This window comes from Lissotriton vulgaris, chromosome 5, assembly GCF_964263255.1.
Source record: "Lissotriton vulgaris chromosome 5, aLisVul1.2, whole genome shotgun sequence".
Classification (NCBI taxonomy): Eukaryota; Metazoa; Chordata; class Amphibia; order Caudata; family Salamandridae; genus Lissotriton; species Lissotriton vulgaris.
In genome coordinates, this window is record NC_141693.1 from 1,728,374,262 (window position 1) to 1,728,393,734 (window position 19,473).

Consider the following 19,473-nt stretch of genomic DNA (forward strand, 5'->3'; position numbering starts at 1 on the left):
GAAGCAAAAAGCAAAAATTTGGGGTGACCATAGGATAGCAGACCCTACTCTCCTACATATACCAGCATGCACCATAACAGGATATGTTATTGATGAAGGAGTGCATCCAGTCCCGACTGCAGAAGGGCCTTAAAGAGCCATCTAGTCTGAAAAAAATATCCAAGAGAAAGCCTCACCCTAGCACGCTCAACTAGTCGAGCACTGCCAGCCCCCTGGGAATCTATCCTCATTTCATTTAATCTTTGTTCGATTAAAAAAAAAATAAGAGAAGTGCAGTACAACAAGTGTAACTTAAAAACTTAAAAACAATAGCCATAGCAGCACTCGGATTTAAAAAATAAGATGGTGGGCGTGCTGCACAGACAAATAGCAGATCAGCAAGATATCTTAATCAACAATCCAGCGTCTATAAAACATTTTGAAAAACAAAATGCCTATAAAGAATCCAACAATAAAGCGATCAGCATGATCGGTTCTAAAATTTTCAAAGTCAAGTGCTTGCTATCTGGCAGGTGGCAGTGCAGCAAGGCCTATAGCTCAGGAAATGCAATAAAGAAAACCAACAATATGATAATGATGGTGGCAGGGTCAAATCTATGGGTCCTGTGGACAAATGAAAACGAATCTGCACATAAATCCGCGCATAAAGTAACCTACAGCGGTGCAACTGTCTACGCATCGAAAGGCCTTCAAAACCTCAGTAGGGTGATCCCAAAAGGTCATTACATTTGTGGTATATATCACGGTTTGAGAGAGTGGTCGCATGACCATACTGCACAATGAGGCCTAGAGAGCTATGGACGTATCTTCAGCCTGAAGGTCTCTCCTCCATTGATTTCCTACACCTTGCTGCCCCTTTAAAAATAGAACATACTCCATAGTAGACGTCCGGGCTAAGAGCTGTAAGTAAAATAAGGCATCCTTGCACCACCGGTACCCTAAATGCTTTAAGATTGGCTTTGGGAAAAGCAGAAAAATATCTGAAAAATGTAAAAAAAATATATATATATTTCAAGGTATCGTGTTGGTGGAGCTTTTTACCATTAAAAGTGCTGATAAGATGGATCAATTTTAAGGAACAGTGGTCCCTATCTTAATCTAAATCGTAGAACGATAGACATACCCAAAATACCATGAATGTCCTTTGTCTAGCCGGACAGGATTTTTTATTATTATTTTCAAAATCTTTAAAAATTTCTCAACAAGAGTTCAACATACAATAACAAGTGGGCACACCCCGTGACCCACTGTGTACAAGACAAAACAAGAAGGAAGGTTATATACAAAAAAACGTACAAGGCGGTACATATGGTGCTCATTGGTCGACGGCGTTTCGATGCCACACTTTAAATACAGGGCATCATCATCAGGACAGAAATATGAAACATGTTTGTCTTATCATATTTTCAAAACATTTGCATAAAATGTCATTTACTGGTGTGCAGATGGTACAATCGTAATTAGATTGAAAACCGGGGGCCGTTAAAGGGTCGCCGGAGGAGCTTGTGCCGTTTAACGTAGTAATCTGCTTTTCTCGTATGCAATGTGAGTATCAAGGAAAGGATGCGGGGATGTTGAGCGATGTTACCACATAGAGGTGGACAAAGCAGAACGTTGGCAGATACAAAGAACTCCACTTGAATTTTAGCGTGCTAATCAGTTTTACTCGTTGGCAATGTGCGTGCTAAAATAGTTGCGGGGATAGTGAGCAATGTTAACCACTTAAAATTAACGAGGCAGGACAATGACGAATTTGCAATTGCAAGGATTTAAAGAGCAACAGCTCGATGGCTGGCAGGGCGGATGTTCCGCAAACTCCGCCGACCAATGAGCACCATATGTATCAAACAAATGTTATATCAAGCCTTTACAATGGTGCGTTTAAAATAGAATCAAGTCTGTGTAATTGAATACTAGTACAGACTGCCTTGTACGTTTTTTTGTATATAACCTTCCTTCTTGTTTTGTCTTGTACACCGTGGGTCAAGGGGTGTGCCCACTTGTCATTGTATGTTGAACTCTTGTTGGGATATTTTTTAAGATTTTGAAAAATCCTGTCCAGCTGGACAAAGGACATTCATGGTATTTCGTGTATGTCTATCGTTCTACGATTTAGATTAAGCTAGGGACCACTGTTCCTTAAAATAGACTATCGCCCAAGGCCCCTATTCCTTTGGGTTTCCCTTGTTTTTTGTAGCAAGATAAGATGGATCAAGGCATATGAGTCCCAAAGAAAGAAGGCCCTAGACAGTGAAATATAAGAAAACCCGCACAGGAAAATCCACACACGAAAATCCACACAAGACAAGATTCAAGTACACATGGAGGCTTATTTAAGATTTAGAAGGATTACAGAAGGCAAACTTAGTTGGTCAGTTCAATTCAAAATACTGAAAACCCAAATAAATGTAAATTAGCATAGGCAACATAAGCTAAGCCCAATTCTAGCTCATAGCCAGAACCAAATATGGCAAATATGGAGTCAAAGAGCAATTGTCATAGGTGCTAGTCGGTTTAAAAATCAAGAGGTAATTATGAAAAATCTCTAAGTATTGGATCAAAAAGAAGACTGACATGGGTTTTGTTACTATGAATAAGGGTAAATCATAGTCACAAATCCCATAAAACAGTTCTTAAAGGGTCTCACCTACAAAGAACCTGGCCCTAAACATGTTGTGTAATAGCACCGCGGACTGTGCTCTTAATGTTGCATTAAAAAAATCCAAAATCATCCAGACGTTTCATTTAATAAAAAAAGCTCCCTCTAGAAACCCCTAAAAATGAATAAATAAGTAGAATCTTTGGCCCGTATACAAGTGGAAGCAACATTGCCTTATTAAACATCACCCTTGAAGAATGAAATATTAGATGCATGTTCCTCCGGGTGCTAGTGAATTGTTACAGTGAAAATAAACATCATCCTAAATCAGGGCACGTTTCAGCTATTTTATAAAGAAAGAAAATACAATGTATAAACAACAACATGAACAAAGTTCACAGTGCTACTTTTTAAAGCCATGCAATCAATCTAATAAATTAGTTTTGAGGCATATTTATGCTAATTTAAGCAAATAGTTTTAATAATTCTAATCTCATGTACTCATTATCTCCCGACCATGCCAATTTTGTGTTTTGATCTTTCACTATTATGAGCAATCATGTCATGTACAACCCACAACTTCTGTCTATTTTACCTTCAACAATCTTAATTTCTGCAAACAGCCATCATTGCAACTTACTTTATTATACTTAAGTTTAATATATGCAAAGTGTTCATTGCAGAAATATTTTCAACAATCAAATAAATACATTTAGAGCAGATATATTTCCTAGAGACAATAAGATTGTGCATTCCTTGTCTTGACTTCTATACTGTCCATCACTGTTACCCGCAGGTTTGCACTATGTGGGACAGATGCACCCCAAGGGCATGCTTCGACTGATCATGGACCTGCTGACTGATGGTCAGCTGGACTGGGCCCGACTGGACGATCACTATGAAACCTTGTTCGTGGGAGAGCGGGAGTACCACCTCTGCGCCGGCAAGGAGACATTTGTCACCAACCTGGAGGCCCAGTTCCCCCAAGAAAAGAAGGCCATCAGAGAGTTCATGAGGCTGATGAAGGTAAGGCAGTAAGAGGGTCTGCAAAGGTGGCCATGCTGATTCTTTCTAGATGCCAAGTTCAGGGACCCATCTCGCATCCTCTGGTTGGATAGTAAAGCTTGCTTAGTGCCTTGAGCATTCAAAAATCACGTAAACAAAATAAGCATTGGCAGAGCAAACAGGTTGGACCATTGCAAGTTTACAATAGTTTTATTTATGTATGTTTCTGCAAATATTTGCGAAAGGCCTTAAAGGTACACATATTGTCTGTTCCTGAAAAAAACAAACAGTAAACGTTGGCACTCAAGTGGACGACTGCTAAGTAGGTGAAAAGTTTGGTTAAAACATACTGTAATTCACCAGTGTTGTCATCAGTGATGTAATTTCAGATGTCATAATTTTATCAATCATGAGCAATGTAATGTGGGAGGTAATTAGCAGTGCAAGCCAATCGCGTGAGTTACAGTTACTTTAGAGCACAAGTTGTAGTTACTTAAAATAACTATAGCTGGTGAATGTCAGTGCTTTTGTTTAAAATAGTATGTTTTAAAAAAAACTGTAACTGACTATGAGGCTTTACCCAGCACCTCTGGCTCTGGAAACACTCAATGGTGTATGTCTAACCCACTTCAACCATTTTTCACAAGCATTTGTTTGCAAAGCCATACTAAAGGCAACTCCACAGACCCACAAATATATACTTTTTGTATAACTGCTGTGTAGGAAAATTCCATGTGCATAAGAAAAAAGACTAAAGATGTTCCCAATGAACATGTCCAAGGCCCAGCCTTTAGAAACCCTATGTATTGTTCACAATCCCACAGATGAAACCAGACCACCTCCAATAACAATATTAATAGTTCCCAATGTATTCCCAGAGCTCTGCTTTCCCGTGCCAAGGCACCCCATAGAATTGAATAGCTCACACTAGACACTACCTTTTGGAGAGAAATCTATCAAATTCTTCACCCTCTGCAGAATTTGGGTGAGAGGGAACAGCACAGACCACTGACAAATTTTAGTGTGGGAAAAGCTGATTAAATGAAGCAAGTGCGCATCACACAACTATCCACTCCAAGGCAAATCACCTCTCAAAACTATCGACCTCCCTATACATCAAAAACCACCTACTGCTTGGCCTACCCCCACCCCCTAACAGCACCCTCACAATTCTCCAACTCCAGTACATGACACTATATGTATACTCTAAAACCTGAATTAACCTTACTTCTTCAAACTCCCCCCACATCCCCTTCAAATTGCTTCAGCCACCTCAACAACAATAAAACTGCTTCAAGCCATGAACACCTGTTGTCAGACCGTCACACAGAAAAACTACCCACAGAGGTTTTCTGCCCCACCACCACCCTTTGCTCCCTTTCATTCTTCATCAAAGCCTCCCAACTGCCTAGTGGGCTCTCCACAGTTCCTCTCCTAGAGTCTCAGACAAAGCAGCATGTAATTGCAACAAATATAGGTCCATTTGCATCCTCCATAAGTGCCCCACATCCTACTGAAAGAATTTAGCAACTTTAAACTTCAGTTCTGAATGCGCAATATGCCCTACTCCTTCTTCTCTCTACAGTTCCCTGCTTATCTTCCTCCTTCCTTTGTCTATGGGTGCTGGAAAATCTAAGCCTCTCCTTACCCTCCTAGCAATCAATGCTGTGCATAATGTGAAAGTTCCCGCCCAGGAACACATCATTTCCCTCAAGTCTGCTTTCATCTCTTGTAGCACTACCAACACCTTTTCCTGGACTAAGCCCTTTTCCCCCCAAAATGGATCGCTAACATATCTGGGTATCCATTGCCCCCTAGAAACCTGTTCAGCGCTGGCAATAACTCTTTCCATAACCAGTGGCGTAGTAAGGGTGGTGGTACAAGTTTTGGGGGCAGAGGCCTCCCACCCCTGTAGCCGCCACAGGGAGGCAAACGCAGAAATTACCACCCCCGCTCTTACATGCGGCCTACGCGGATGATACATACAGGGACCACCACAGGTGGCCAAAGTCCATAACGTGACCCTTTTTCATGCTATTCATCTCACATCATGTATTTTATTTTTTATTTTGAAAAGTTTTATAGAGCACGAACAAGACCCAAATGGGTATGTACAGAGTAGTCTTCAGCCATTAAACAAAACAAACAAAAGCAGGTAAGTGAGAGTACAAACTGTGGGAGAACATTCAAGAGTAACGAGTAGGGTGTATCAGAGGCGCCATGTATCGCTCCGAATAAAACATCTCACAATAGAAGGAACCAAGAAGTGCGATCGAGGAATATTAACAAAAGGGGATCAAGCAAAAATCAACAAATGATGCAGTTAAAGGAGCTATCGAAGGACTGGGACAAAACAAATGCAAAAAGAAGGTAAAGACATATGGAACATCAGTGAGAGTATGCCAAGAATTTGGTTATTATCGAAAACACCCGATTATGATCAGTGCATTTAAAGTTCGTTCAATAGTAGTCTTTTGACCAGTTTTTTAAAGGAAGTAGTAGAAGAATTTGATCTGATCTTGGATGGTAAGGAGTTCCAGATTCTAGGAGCAAGCCGGTGAACGCACGGTTGTACGATCTTATCTTTTTGAATCTTGGCGGCTTTAGGAGAAGGGTGGATGTACTTCTAAGGGTCCTGCTAGAGCCCGTTAGCTAAAGTTTATTTGCTAGGTAATATGGGGTATTGTGGTGTATGGCTTTATGAGTTAGACAAGCAATCTTTAGTCTGATTCTAGCTTCAATAGATAACCATTTTGAACTGCAACAGGTCGGGTGAAATGTGATCACATTTCCTAGATCCAGTTAAAAGCCTGGCTGAAGCTTTCAAGGTAGCTCTGAGTGGGGCTAAGCTGGCTTTGGGAAGTCCTGCTAGGGTCACCAATCCATATTCCATTCTAGGGATAATCAAGGATTGTACCGCCGGCCTGAAGTCTTTGAGGGGGAGGAATGGTTTGATTTTCTTCAGTGTGTTGAGTTGGGATTTGGCTCCCCTAGTAGTAGCGCTGATATGTGCTATAATATTTAGATGTTTATCCAAGGTAAAAGATTTGGCAGAGTCTACAACATGAGGTGTGCAGTTCAGAGCAGTTAGATGTTTAATCCAGTCAAGGGTAGGAGCTGATTGATTAGGTTTGGTGATCAAAAGAAATTCTGTTTTGAGAGTATTTAGTAATAGATGGTTTTGGGCTAGCCATTGTTGAGTTTGTGCAAGTGCAGCATTTAAAGTTTGTATGTCCTCCTGTGATGCGATCTTCAGGTACAATTGTGTGTCATCCGCATATATATGGTATTGGATGTTGGCACTGTTCAGAATGACTGCAAGAGGCTCCATATCCCAGCTGTTCTTCATAACTTCTCCCCGACGCTTGTTTTTTGCCCATTCTATGATCAAATGTCTCACTATCTAGAGGCTCATGCCTTCACGCTTTGGGCCTGGAAAGGAACCTTCAATAAAACAGCAAACACAGTTAGGTATTACTTCTGTTATAACTCCTCCACATGATGCACACATCTCCTGCTTCAGTCGCTGCACCTATCTGGAAGGAAAGTGTCCAGTATTTTGTTGCAGGAAGTCTCAGCCTTAAGAATACCCTAAAAAACATCACCCCCAGCTAAAAGGCCATGACTGCAGCTCCATCCTCGGGCCGAAATACTTTACCTGACCTATTCTGGACCTGTCGCTCCAACCTTGTCCCCTAGTATACCAGGAAGAAACGATGTCCTGGATATACACCTAGTCTTACCATTGCTCTTTTAGCTCACTGATCTATTTTAGACTTCCTTATCTGAATTAACACCTGATCCTTACATATGCCAGAAAGGTCCCAAAAAACATCCAGCACATAAATGCTGAAAATAAGTCTCATTCGCTGCTGCACACTCCCTGCAAGCTCACTATGACCATACAAAATGTTGACCACTCCAATGGTCTCCTCTTTCACCCTCCATTTCCTTTTTCCTTTGGCCATCCTTCCAAAATCTACTGACCCCATTCCCCGGCAGACGGGGCATGCCCCCATAGCATCTTACCAACAAATGTAATGCCCAACAACTTTCCTGCTATCGTCACCTTTAACCAACCTCTCTCAATCATGTCCATAATAAAGTTAATCACATCCCCCTGTCTCATCCAGGGTACTTCCTCTTCATGTCTCCTCCTCACCTCAGACTTCAAAAACGACCTCCACGCCTGCCCCATCCTTGTAGACTCAGCCACGAAACCCACTAACAATTGCAGCAGCTCTGGCTACATCGGTGTTCTGTCCTTGTCAACACCTGAAGCAAGACCACAGGCTCATTGCCACTGAAAACGAGACAAAGCATCAATAATGTTGCTATCAATGCCTGGAACATGTCTCGCATTGAACAGTATATTCCGTTACAGACAACTCAGTGCAAATACGCTTAACATCTTCAACACCTGTGTGTCCCTCACTGACTGCCTGTTCAGTATGTGCTCTACCGCCATCTTGTCCACATTGAGCAGTTAGTGAAACCATCACCCCACAGGGCCAGCGCCACCACTAAAGGAAAACTTGCTAAATAAGCAGTGCTCCTCCCTCCATTCTACCATTCCTCTGTTCATTTTTTGTACCTTCCACTCCAACTCTTCACTCAAATTCCACCAATGAAATGGCATTGAAATGCTCCAGGAAGCAGCTCTACATACTCAAGTCCTCTTTCACACCGTCTCTTAGTGTCAGTCTATGATGTGACAATCACAATCCTGACAATGGTAAGCCAAGGTTCCTACAGAACGTCCATTCTGCCCGCACCCCTCTGCATGTAAAATTCAAGTCCAAGTAGCGCCTGAACCTCCAGCACTTGCATTTACTCTTTTCATAGCATCACATCAATTAGTGTTACCATTGCCCTTCTTTTGTCATCCGGCAACCATGCCTCCATTCGTTCAGTATAAATCTCAATCCCTAGAAATGTAAATGCTGTATGTAGGCCCACAGCTTTCCCTGCGGCCAAACGAACCCAACATCTTCAATGAGCTCTTTAAAACTGTCCAGCACCCGCTGTCAGTCTGTGGAGCCAGGATGTCCCACAAAAAAGAAGTTGTCCAAATAGTGGGTCACCATCATGTACTCATACATAAATAACCATTGCAGAAACAAACTAAGGATCAGATTTACTAAATTCTCATGCAAAGCAGCACAGTAGCCACAAATGCTGTTCTGCCCTGCATTGCATGCGGAAGAGAGAGCAGGAGAGCGTCATATCTTTAGAGATATGGTTCTCTCCTCCCCTCTACCTAGCTCCACTGCAGAATTTTGCTGCCAAACGCCACAAACACACACCTTTGCGCCAACGTGCAAGGGTGTGTGTGTGAGTCTAGCATAGGGTTTGTACTGGAAGGGTTACTTTCCAGTACAAAATACTATGCCTGGACAACTTTTAAAACTTTTCCTACTTTGTATGTGTGCCGGACAGTGCAGCACACATGCAAAATCAGAAAAGAAAGGAGAAATGAAAGCATTTCTCCTTTAGCGCCTGCTTTCAACTGGCGTTAATTTTTTATGCAAAACCCTGTCTCAAATTTTTGGTATATAGGATTTTGAGTCAAAAAGCATAGGGGGTGACATGGGAAACACCTATGTACCACACATGTAATGCCCCCTTGAAAATAGGGAACACATAGCAGCGACTTGCGTTGCTTTGAGTTACTTTTAGGGAACTTTCCAGTGCAAAACTAGTTTTCTCTTTTGTGACTCAAACCAGCGCAAAATGTTTGGGGACAGATTTACAAGCATCTCAAATAATGCACAGGAAATCTAACAAACTATCGGCAATGCTCTGTCAAGGTACCATTTCTCCTCAAATTGACTACCTAGTAATTAAAAATCCACCACGTCTACTGGCAACAACTGGAAAGCTGATTTTATGTCCTTTTTTGCCACCAGTGTCCCCCTTTTCCAGTGTGTTCTCTAAGTCAATTGCTACATTAATGGTCGAATATGACATCAAAGACAATTAATCAGAAATGTAGTTGTTCACTGACTGACCCTCCAGCCAGAACAGATGTTGGATCTATCTAAACTTTCCTTTCTCTTTTTGGGTACAACACCAATAGGTGAAATGATCAATCTTTTTAGTGGCCAGTCGTCAAATGGCCCTCCGCACCCTCACTTCCTTTTCCAATTTTTCTTTCACCACCTGGGGGGGTTCTTTTGCTGATTTCAAGTTTTCTGCCCACCACATACCCACAGGCAACCGTATTCCAGTTGAAATCTATTTCGATAACCCTTTAAAAGTAGTCTGTCATTGTCTGTTTTCTCATACCTCTGCAACCAGTAGGCCAGCCAATGCACCTTAACTGGCATAAGAGCCTTTATCTGCAGCTCCCTGCATCCCTCTCTGTTGCTGACACCCCTCCAGAACAATACTCATGGTTACAGAACCCCCTCTTGAAGGCCCAGCATGCCTTGTCCCAGTGTTCTCTGCCTCTTTTTACAACCCCTTCCTGGGTGGGACACTCGTAAAAGGGATGGTATAACACTGGCAACCCAAGGGCCATAAAGACCATGGATGCAGATGTTGCAGATCCCATTGTGTGCAGTCACACGTCCGTGCCCAATTGCGTCCATTTTCATTTGGCATCCTCTCTTAAATGCATGCCCTTCTCCCCTGCATTTGTCTCCTCAGCGCTCCATTTTAGCATTACCTTTACAAATGCTGACGGCATCAAACCCTGCCCATCCACTGACCCACCCCCTCTGTTGCCATGGCCTTTGCTCTGCCTTCCCCCTTCCTCTTTGCCACTTCGAATAGTCAACGCCTTCTTTGCTTCCTCTCCTGTCCCCCTACTCCCACTGGTATCTGCTCCAACCGACCTTTCCCTCTTTCCTTCCGGCTGGCATTATGCGCCCCTTCATATGCTTAATGCACCCTCTGAAGCAGACTCCTTTACCGTGGTGAGTACCAATGCCCCCATGCAGCCGCACCTCATTTGCTCTAGCCGGCCTTGGCACTCAAACTCTGCCCACACCCACTACCCCCCTCCCCCATGCTATTTACTGGCTGCCTCCGTCAACTGTGCCTTGTTCCCGGGGTTTTCTACCCCTTGAATTCTGTACGGCAGTGTGATCCCCCTCCCGTTGGTCCCCTGCAGCCCTGATTCCATACTGCTGCTACTCACCCATTTTTAGGTCGAGCCTTGGCAGTGCATACCCTGCTCTGGGAAACATGCTGTAGTAAGGTAGAGACTTGAAGCTCCGCCCATATTTTTCATTGGCTTGTGTCATTGCCCACATTTAAACTGTGGCTGTTCTTTGGTCAAAAGGCTTAGTAGTCCCTCCTTGGTACCGCCTTGTCTCCATTTTGTAAGCTCCCATGTCGAAACCCCCTGTTACGTGTGCTGTTACTCGGTAGGCTTTAATAACAGCCTTCAAACACTATTTTCTCAAATAGCTTTGTCCTGCCTGCTATTGCAGACAGAACACGCTCTCTCCTAACACTTTGTTTTTTATTTGTGTAGCACGCATTTACAATGCAATAGGTCTCGCATTTGCAAGAGTATGAGCTATTGGCATTGCAAATGACAATGCCTTTTATTTATCTGTTTTAAAAACAATACATAAATAATAGGCATTGTCATTACAATGCCAATAGCTCATACTCTTGTAAATGAGAGACCTATTGCATTGTAAATGCTTGTTATTAGCTTAATGTGTGGTGGCGAGCAAGCTAGTACCACTGCCACCACCCCTTCCATAGCAGGTGTGCAGGCCACACCCGACCTCCGTCAATAGCTCCATCTCCGCGAGCCAGCAGCAGGTCCTCGCAACCTGATTCTTGCAAGGGGCACATGGCCCCGATGACTCTGGATTCATTTGCCGACCGCTAACAACCCCGCCCTCAACAAAATTGAAACCAAAAATCCTGGCCCTCACTAAGCTACCAGTTAGCTTGTCACTTCACACAAAATGATGGCTGGTAGCCCACAAATCCCCAATCTGTCCCTACTCTGATGCCCTCTGCCTGCCAAAAAGAGCCCCAAAAAAACATTGCAGTCCTTAGGACTGTACCACTTGCCCACATTGCCCGAGGGGCAGATCTTGTGGGCTATTCACCCCCCCCCCCCTCGCCCCCCCCCAGCCTTTAATCGACTTTTGACCATTTCGAAAAGTCAAGAAGTGCTTTTTTGCTTGCTGAGTGAGCAAGTAGTGAAACACTATCTCAAGGGGGCCCACCCGCAGCGTGATCCCAAGGAAGGAGGTCCTCGAACTCTGAGCGGTCCACTCTACCTTCAGCAACAATGAAAACAGTGGAAATCTATTGTGATAGATCCTAACAGATCCCAAACATATGTTAACAGAATGTACAGCTATCTATATAAGGGTGACAGGAAATTTTGTCTGGTGCTATAATCTCATATAACTGATCACCCAAACAGTAAATTATATATGTCCATATGAATGTTCAAGATTCCGAGAAAATCCCCAAATTGATTCCCAAACAGAAAGTCTTCATTCAAGTTTAAGTCTCCTTCTCCAAATTGTCACATCATTTCAATTATACAAATCGTCTCAAAATTCCAAACCAGGTTAAACATGTGTTTTGCAAACTTGTTGCTTCTTGGGGGCAGATGTATGAAGATTCCATTTTGCGATTTTCCAAATAGCGATTTTAAGGAATCGCTATTTAGAAATCGCAAAATGGGATGTATGTAGAAAATCGCTATATTTTGGCTATTTCTTAGTCTTCCTTATTTGCGAAGCAATTAAGGAATAATTTCCCATGCATTCCTATGGCCCAGGAGGCCCATAGGAATGATTGTGAAAATATTCTCAATTTGCGATTCGCAATTTGTTAATCGCAAATTGAGAATAATGTCAAGGGTGCAGGGGTGTCTTAAAGACCCTGCTGCACCCCTGAAATCTACATGTGTGTGCATATGGCGCACATATATGCCCTATGGGCATGTGTGTGCGTCACATGCCACCTTCAATTTTGCAATTCCTTAAATGCTATGGCAAAATAAGGAATCGCACATTTTTGCGATTCCTTAATTTGCGAATTTTTGATGCATGCCAAAACATGCAAATAGACCATTTGCGATTCGCAAAAGGCTTGATACATCTAGGCCCTAATCTTGTAACTCCTTTTTTTGGGAAATAAGGTAATAAACGAAGGTCATTCCAGTTTTTCTTTGGAATAATTCAGTGATTTTTTGATTAGCAGACCAAACTCATCAGCAATTTCTTTAGATGGCATCAGGATGACTTCACTTCAAACAGCCCGAAATGCATAGGATACCATAGTTCGGATGCATAATGAACGTTGTCTTTTGATATGCTTTAAATATCAACAAAAAACAAACAATTCTCAAATGAAGTAACTTTAAAGAAAATAAACGTGACAAATTCAAGGAATTAACGAAGCACCTTCGTGTGATCATTTTTGGTGTGCCTCATTGGGGATGTATCTGCGGTTCCCGCAAACACAACTTCTAGTAGTTCACTTCAAGATTGCCATCAGCGATCTTGTCATGTATCTGGTGTGTCCCTACTGCTTTTCCTGGCAGGCATGCATTCGGAAATAGCAAGGCCTTGGTTAAGCTTCCTTTCCAACTGTAGCTATATTATTCTGTGCTTTAATCGGACAAAGCAGTAGATGATTACCCACTCCTCCGTTTTACAAATTACAACGAAATAAAAATGTATTTAAATTACAATGAAATAAAAATGTATTTATTTCTTTCGAGTTATATAACTACCTCCATATAGGTTTCTATTGGTTTAATTGACTTTTGAACAAAGGTAGCACTGGCATACAAAATGTCTGGGACACCCTTAAAGCCAGGATCAGTGGCGAGACCATGCGATATGGATGGGAAATGCAGAAAAAAGAGAAGGAGAATATTTTGGCATTGTATAAAGCGCTGGGGGCTGCTGAAACTAACCTTGTCAAGTAACTGTAGTTGAGTGAGGAGGTTGAAGTAGCTCAAACTAGGATCGCAATAGCAAAATCCGCCATAGCGGAAATTTCTTTAGCCAAATCCGCGGGCAAATACCTTGCTTGGCGATCTAAAGTATATGAGAGTAACGAAAGGGTGGGCCATATGTTAGCGATACGGACTAAGGAAAGAGTGGCATCTTCGTGGATTGCCAGTATTGTAGATCCAGATGTGGGTCTGGTTTCTGATTTAGGGGTTATTCTTGTAGCCTTTCAGAAATGTTATCAAAAACTGTATTCAGAGGATATTAGCGATAACTATGAGATACAGGCTGAAATTTATAAATTTCTTAATGGAATGGAAATAGAGGTACTACCTCCCGAGGATCAGGATATGTTAGATGCTTCAATTAATATGGAGGAATTATCCCATGCCTTTGAGTCTCTTCCATTAGGAAAAGCTATAGGTTTGGATTTTCTGCCTGGGGAAGGTTTTTATACGACCTTTCAAGCCCAGCTCGTACCGATAATGTTTGAGATGTTTAGTGTAGTTCAGGATGGGGCTACACCTCCAGATTCTTGGCGAATGGCAAAGATAGTGACGTTCTTGAAAAAAGGGAAGGTAGCCACAGATCCTGGTTCATATCGGCCTATAACACTGATCAATAGTGATTTAAAAATCTATTCTAAAATATTTGCAAATAGGTTGGCATCAGTTATTAAAAAGATGGTTTACCCACAACAACACGGTTTCGTGCCTGGGCGCGAAACCATTGATTATATATGTCGGACAATTACCTTGTTCGATTAAACCAAGGTTACAGGAGACCCTATGGCTTTAATTCTGCTGGATGCGGAAAAATCCTGGCCTTTTTTATGGATCGCTCTGAAGTATTACGGTATAGGGGAAACATTTATTAGAGCTATTCAGAGCATGCATAAAGACCCAATTGCTAAAGTATCTTTGATGGGGTCACAGTCAGGAGTATTTAATATTCGGCGTGGAAGAAGACAAGGGTGTCCGTGTTCCCCCCTCTTATTTGCCATTTTTATTGACCCCCTAATTAGGAAGGTCTGGGATGACCAAGTAATCCAACCTGTACATGATAAAGAAGGAGATGTCAAAATTTTGGGTTATGCCGATGACTTAGCCATTTTGACAGTTGGCTTTAGATGAGATTAGTATTTTAAACACACAATATGGTAAGATGTCCGGGTATCATCTAAATGAGGGCAAAACTCTAATAGTTTGTAATGACAACGTCCGGTTCGTTGACCCGCGGATAGTAACAAGTGCAAAATATTTAGGCATAAAAATTAGCTCTAAATCCGAAGAAATTGTTGTGATCAATCTTAAACCATTAATACAAAAAATCGATGTGGATGCGCATAGAATGACTAACTTACACCTGTCTTTGATCGGTGTAGGAAGGTGGATATCTGACTATATGGTTACCCCAACTTTTTGCCTAGTGTTTAGCTGGTTTTCGACTTAGTTGGCCTGAGATCCTGCTAATCAGGGCCCCAGGCTATCTGCTCTCACTGTGAAATGGACTCCATGTACTTTAGGTAAATATCCAATTGGGTATTGGGTCACCTTATGAGCCCCTGTACAGTGTACCATAGGTACCCTGGGCATAGGTGCATCCAAGGCCTACCAGGGGCTGCAGCATGTATTATGCCACACCTGGCTGGCCATCCAAACTGACACCACTGGCTGATCACTCAGCTGGGGCAAGGTCATGTAATCACCCCTTGCTTAGGTATAGTATTGCTATACCTACCATTATATATAGACACATATATACATATAAGTCACTCCTATGGCAGGCCTTGACAATCCTGAAGGCAGAGTGCTTGGTTTTATGTGAGACAGCGCTCTAGCATGAGCTGAGCCTGTCTGCGGCTTTCGGAACCATATCCTTATAGCTGTTCTATGATATAGCCATACCATATACTCTTAAGTGCATTATAATCCTCGCAGTTAATGCTAACTTTGGTTTGGCTTTATGAAAACATGTTGTGTAAGGTGTCATACGCTTTGGAATACTACCTTCCCCCCCACCAGTCCTGGTGGGGGGGGTAGCATTCCACCCGTCTAGAGGAAAAAGACATGTAGTTGTAGCTTTACCCGGTTAAAGTTAAACAGAGCCTCAGCATCACAAAATGGATGCTTCTGCCACAGACACGAGTCTGACCTCCTGCTGCTAGACGAAACTCCAGCAGGGGAGGCCTGGACAATCTGTTTCCTGTCTTGGGAGGTGCTAGCACCTCCCCAGAGAGGCTATAGTGTATTGGGGCAGGGTGGGGTGAAAGAAATGAGACACTGCCTGGGGGACACAATGTGCTTCATGCATAGCCCGGTTCACACCAGTTGCTGGGGCACTCCAGCGCCAGCTCTGGCGCGAAACTGGACAAAGGGAAAGGGGTGTAACCACCCCCTTCCCAGGTTCCACACATAGGAGGGACCTAGTAGGTAATCCAGCCCCTTAGATTAGTAGAAAGCTAGGAGCTGTGTCTAGAGACATTAGATTATCCTGAACTGAAACTTTGGACCTTTGACATTCTTCCGCAACTAGAAGACTGAAGAATCTCCCTTGTGGTCAAGGAGTGACTACCCTGTGCAAACAGGCACCATCAGTGACTTGCCGGCTTGCTGTGTCGACGCATCCTGTGGGACTCTTACTTCCTAACCTTTGGTTGTACAGTGTAGCCCCAGCGATTTCCTAGGCCCTAGGCTTACTCACCTTTCCTGAAGAGGTTCTTATACCACTTACTTAGTATATGGTTCGTGAGGCCCCTAGGGCAGAATTGTATCTCGAACTCTGACCTCATAAAGAGTGCAGAGGGGTTGTGTTAGTAATAAATACATATATATTTGATATATACCTTGTGTGGTGTCCTTTCATTTGGTATTCAAGGGATTATTATTGGTAAAGCAATTGGCTTCACATGCTCTCTGACGTATTAGCCTAAGACTGCTTTGTCCATGCTACCACTAGGATAGTTGTTCTATAAGGTTGACTTTACAACCATCACCATAAGGGTTGTTTGGACTGATACAGGGAGCCCACTAGGATAGTGGACATCACATATCAGGCCAACTTCTCACAATCGGCAGATGTAATGTCGTTAAAATGTTATTTCTCCCAAAATCTTATATTGCTTTAGAGCAATTCTCTTGTTGATAAATAAATCTTGGTTCCAAAAGTAAGATCAGCTTGTTTCATGGTTTTTATGGGATAGTAAATGTTCAATAAGGGCCCTTAGATTAATGACTCTGAGAAAGAGATGGGGGGGATGGTCTGTTTCCAATTTTCAAATGTATTATTGGGCGATCACTTTAAAACAGATTGGGAAACTATTGGGTGGGGGAAGCACAGTTAGTCCGGATATATATTGATTTATAATTTAATTTATGGTGTTGAGGCCAGAGGACTTTTGTTGCGCCATATAGATTTAGCTTATTATAAAAGAGTCAAATTCAAGGTTTTGTTAAGCGCTTTAAGGGTTTGGATTGCGGTTCAGAATATATTTGGAATTGGGCGGGTACATTTTTATTCCCCCTTGGCAGGGAATACCTTACTCCCAGAAATATTCCGTGATGCATATTTTTAAATTTGGTTGGATAAAGGTGTCCAGTGCATTGGAGATCTTATATCTGATACTAAAATAATGTCTTTTGAAGTTATCAAAGAAAAATTCGGGATTGAGAACAAACATTTTTTCAAATATTTGCAGATTAGGGATTTCTTTTGTGAAAGACCCGTTACCTGGGTCCGTATTCCGTTATTTGATTTGATTAATGGAGGCCAATTGTCAATATCTGTTTTATATAAATTGGTTAACGAGATGGGGGGTGATGATTTAACTAAACATTTTGACCGATGGCAAACGATTGTACACGCAGGGCAGGGAGAGTGCGAAGAATCTCTTATGTATAGCCAAACCTCGTGTATCTCTGCAAACCTGCAGGTACAATTTTTTAAGACCAGGTGTAATCTATATATAACCCCTGCTCGTATTTATAGATGGGGGGGACCTCTGGGATAAATTGTCCACGGTGCGGCTCACTTGTTGCGGACAGTACGGATATGTTTGCTATCTGCTCTAGCTTACAACAACTGATAGCCAAAATTGAACAGCGCTTAGAACATATTTTGGGGTATTCAGTTTCATTGACTCCTCAGGTTATCATGATGGGGATCTCCAACCAAAATATGAAGGAATCGGATCTCAAAGTGGTTTTTATTGCAATGGCTGTATTACGGCTCTGTTTAGCCACGTTCTGGCTCGACCCGAACCCTCCATCGATACATGTCTGGTTTAGCAAATTATTATTTGTGTATCATTGGGAGATGTCTGTGTTTTAATAGAAGAGGAAATAGGACTAGGATGGAAGGGGGGAAAATCTGGAGATCTTTAACAAATTGGCTAAATCAGGATGAAATCTCAATCTTAGTCTGATTGTAGATATGTTTTGTTTCCATCTTTTGTTGTTTAATTTTCCTCCTAGCTCCGAGGGGATCCACCGGGGTGGGTGCTGCAGTTAGAGGTAAAAAAAAAAAGGGGGTTTCGGATATAGTTGCTCATTTCTTTATTGTCTTTTATATTATGTTGTATTGGTTTCTATGTCTGATGCTCTAATAAAGATTTTAAAAAACAACACAGGACTTCATTTCAACCTGGCCATCGCTCCATTTGCACCATGTCTTTTTATCTTTTTACATGGCACTACAATGATGTATCAAAGCAATGTAATAACAGGGTGTATTACTACGCAAGTGATTAGTAATCTTTTTATTGACTGCAAAAAGTCACTTGTGCTATTATGTGAGAATTTGATTTTCAGGTTATCCCAATAGACCAATAATAGGACCATAGCCTACTGAGGTGGTATATCTGATGATTATGGGTATAATTGTTCGTCGTGTTCATGCTGGCAAGAACAGTAAAGAACTTGATTTATGAAAACTCATGTGATTCCTCTCTTATTATACTGCAGTGAGCTACAATCAAGCCCCATGTAGACAGCTCGGTCTTTGCACTAAAGCTGGCCTCGTCGACCCACTGAGTAGTAACATACAGCTAGGATTTTAATACATTTGCTATGAATATGCATGAGAATAAAATGACATACAATGATTTATTTCGAAGTTATTTGCATATATTTAGTAGTGCTGAAAGCCTGGCTGGATTTTACAATTTGTTGAGTCGACAAATGCCGCTCTACTTTCTGTTGACCTGCTCTCTTCCATTGTATTTTGAGTGACATCAACAAGCCCACAGCTGGATGTTCTTCTGTTTTCACAGATCACTGCCACCCGGGTTAAGCTGTTCGCCATCATGAAGATGATCCCGCTCTGGCTCTCCCTGGCCTTGATCCGCTCGGGTCTCGTCCACTGGATCTCGCCCATATTCAAGCTGGCATTATCCAACCACACTGATGTCTTGAACCGGCTCACCAGCAACAAAGACCTACAAACAGTCCTCAGCTATATTTTCTATGGTGAGAGGACACTATGTACCTTTACATTATCCTTGCTGTTTCCTTCACTTTTTTCTGGTGAACTCCATTCCCATTAGAAACTGGAGGACACTTTGTAATGTAATAGTCTCTTAATTTTAACTATTGCTTATGCAGATCTTCTCCTAATTGGGTGATATCCATTTCGACACACACCTGCTGCAGCCCCACTACTGACTGGATAGAATTAATCCCAGATAGGTCACTCCAGAGAGGCTTCAGAAAAACGTCTCAAACTCCTAATGCACTCTGCGACATTGTGTCTTTTGAGAACATCTCAGTTAAGAAAAAACCCTTCCTTCATTAAGGCATCTCCAAAAACAGTAGACTCAATGAAAAAATGTCCAACCTGAGAACTGGCTATTGATGTCTCCTACTATCCATATCCTTAAGGAATATCGCTTTTCTCCAACTTCCCATCCCTTCCTCGTTGCCAAAA

General features: G+C 42.2%; 1 protein-coding gene across 1 annotated transcript in view; it reads left to right on the forward strand.

Annotated features, from left to right (window-relative positions):
• Positions 1-19,473, forward strand: part of LOC147717052 (all-trans-retinol 13,14-reductase-like) — a 210,609-nt gene that overhangs the window by 48,153 nt on the left and 142,983 nt on the right. Inside the window, exons 3-4 of the mRNA XM_086923955.1 lie at positions 3,396-3,625; positions 18,821-19,016. Of these exons, the coding sequence (XP_086780081.1) occupies positions 3,396-3,625; positions 18,821-19,016 (426 nt within the window). The remainder of the gene's footprint in view (positions 1-3,395; positions 3,626-18,820; positions 19,017-19,473) is intronic.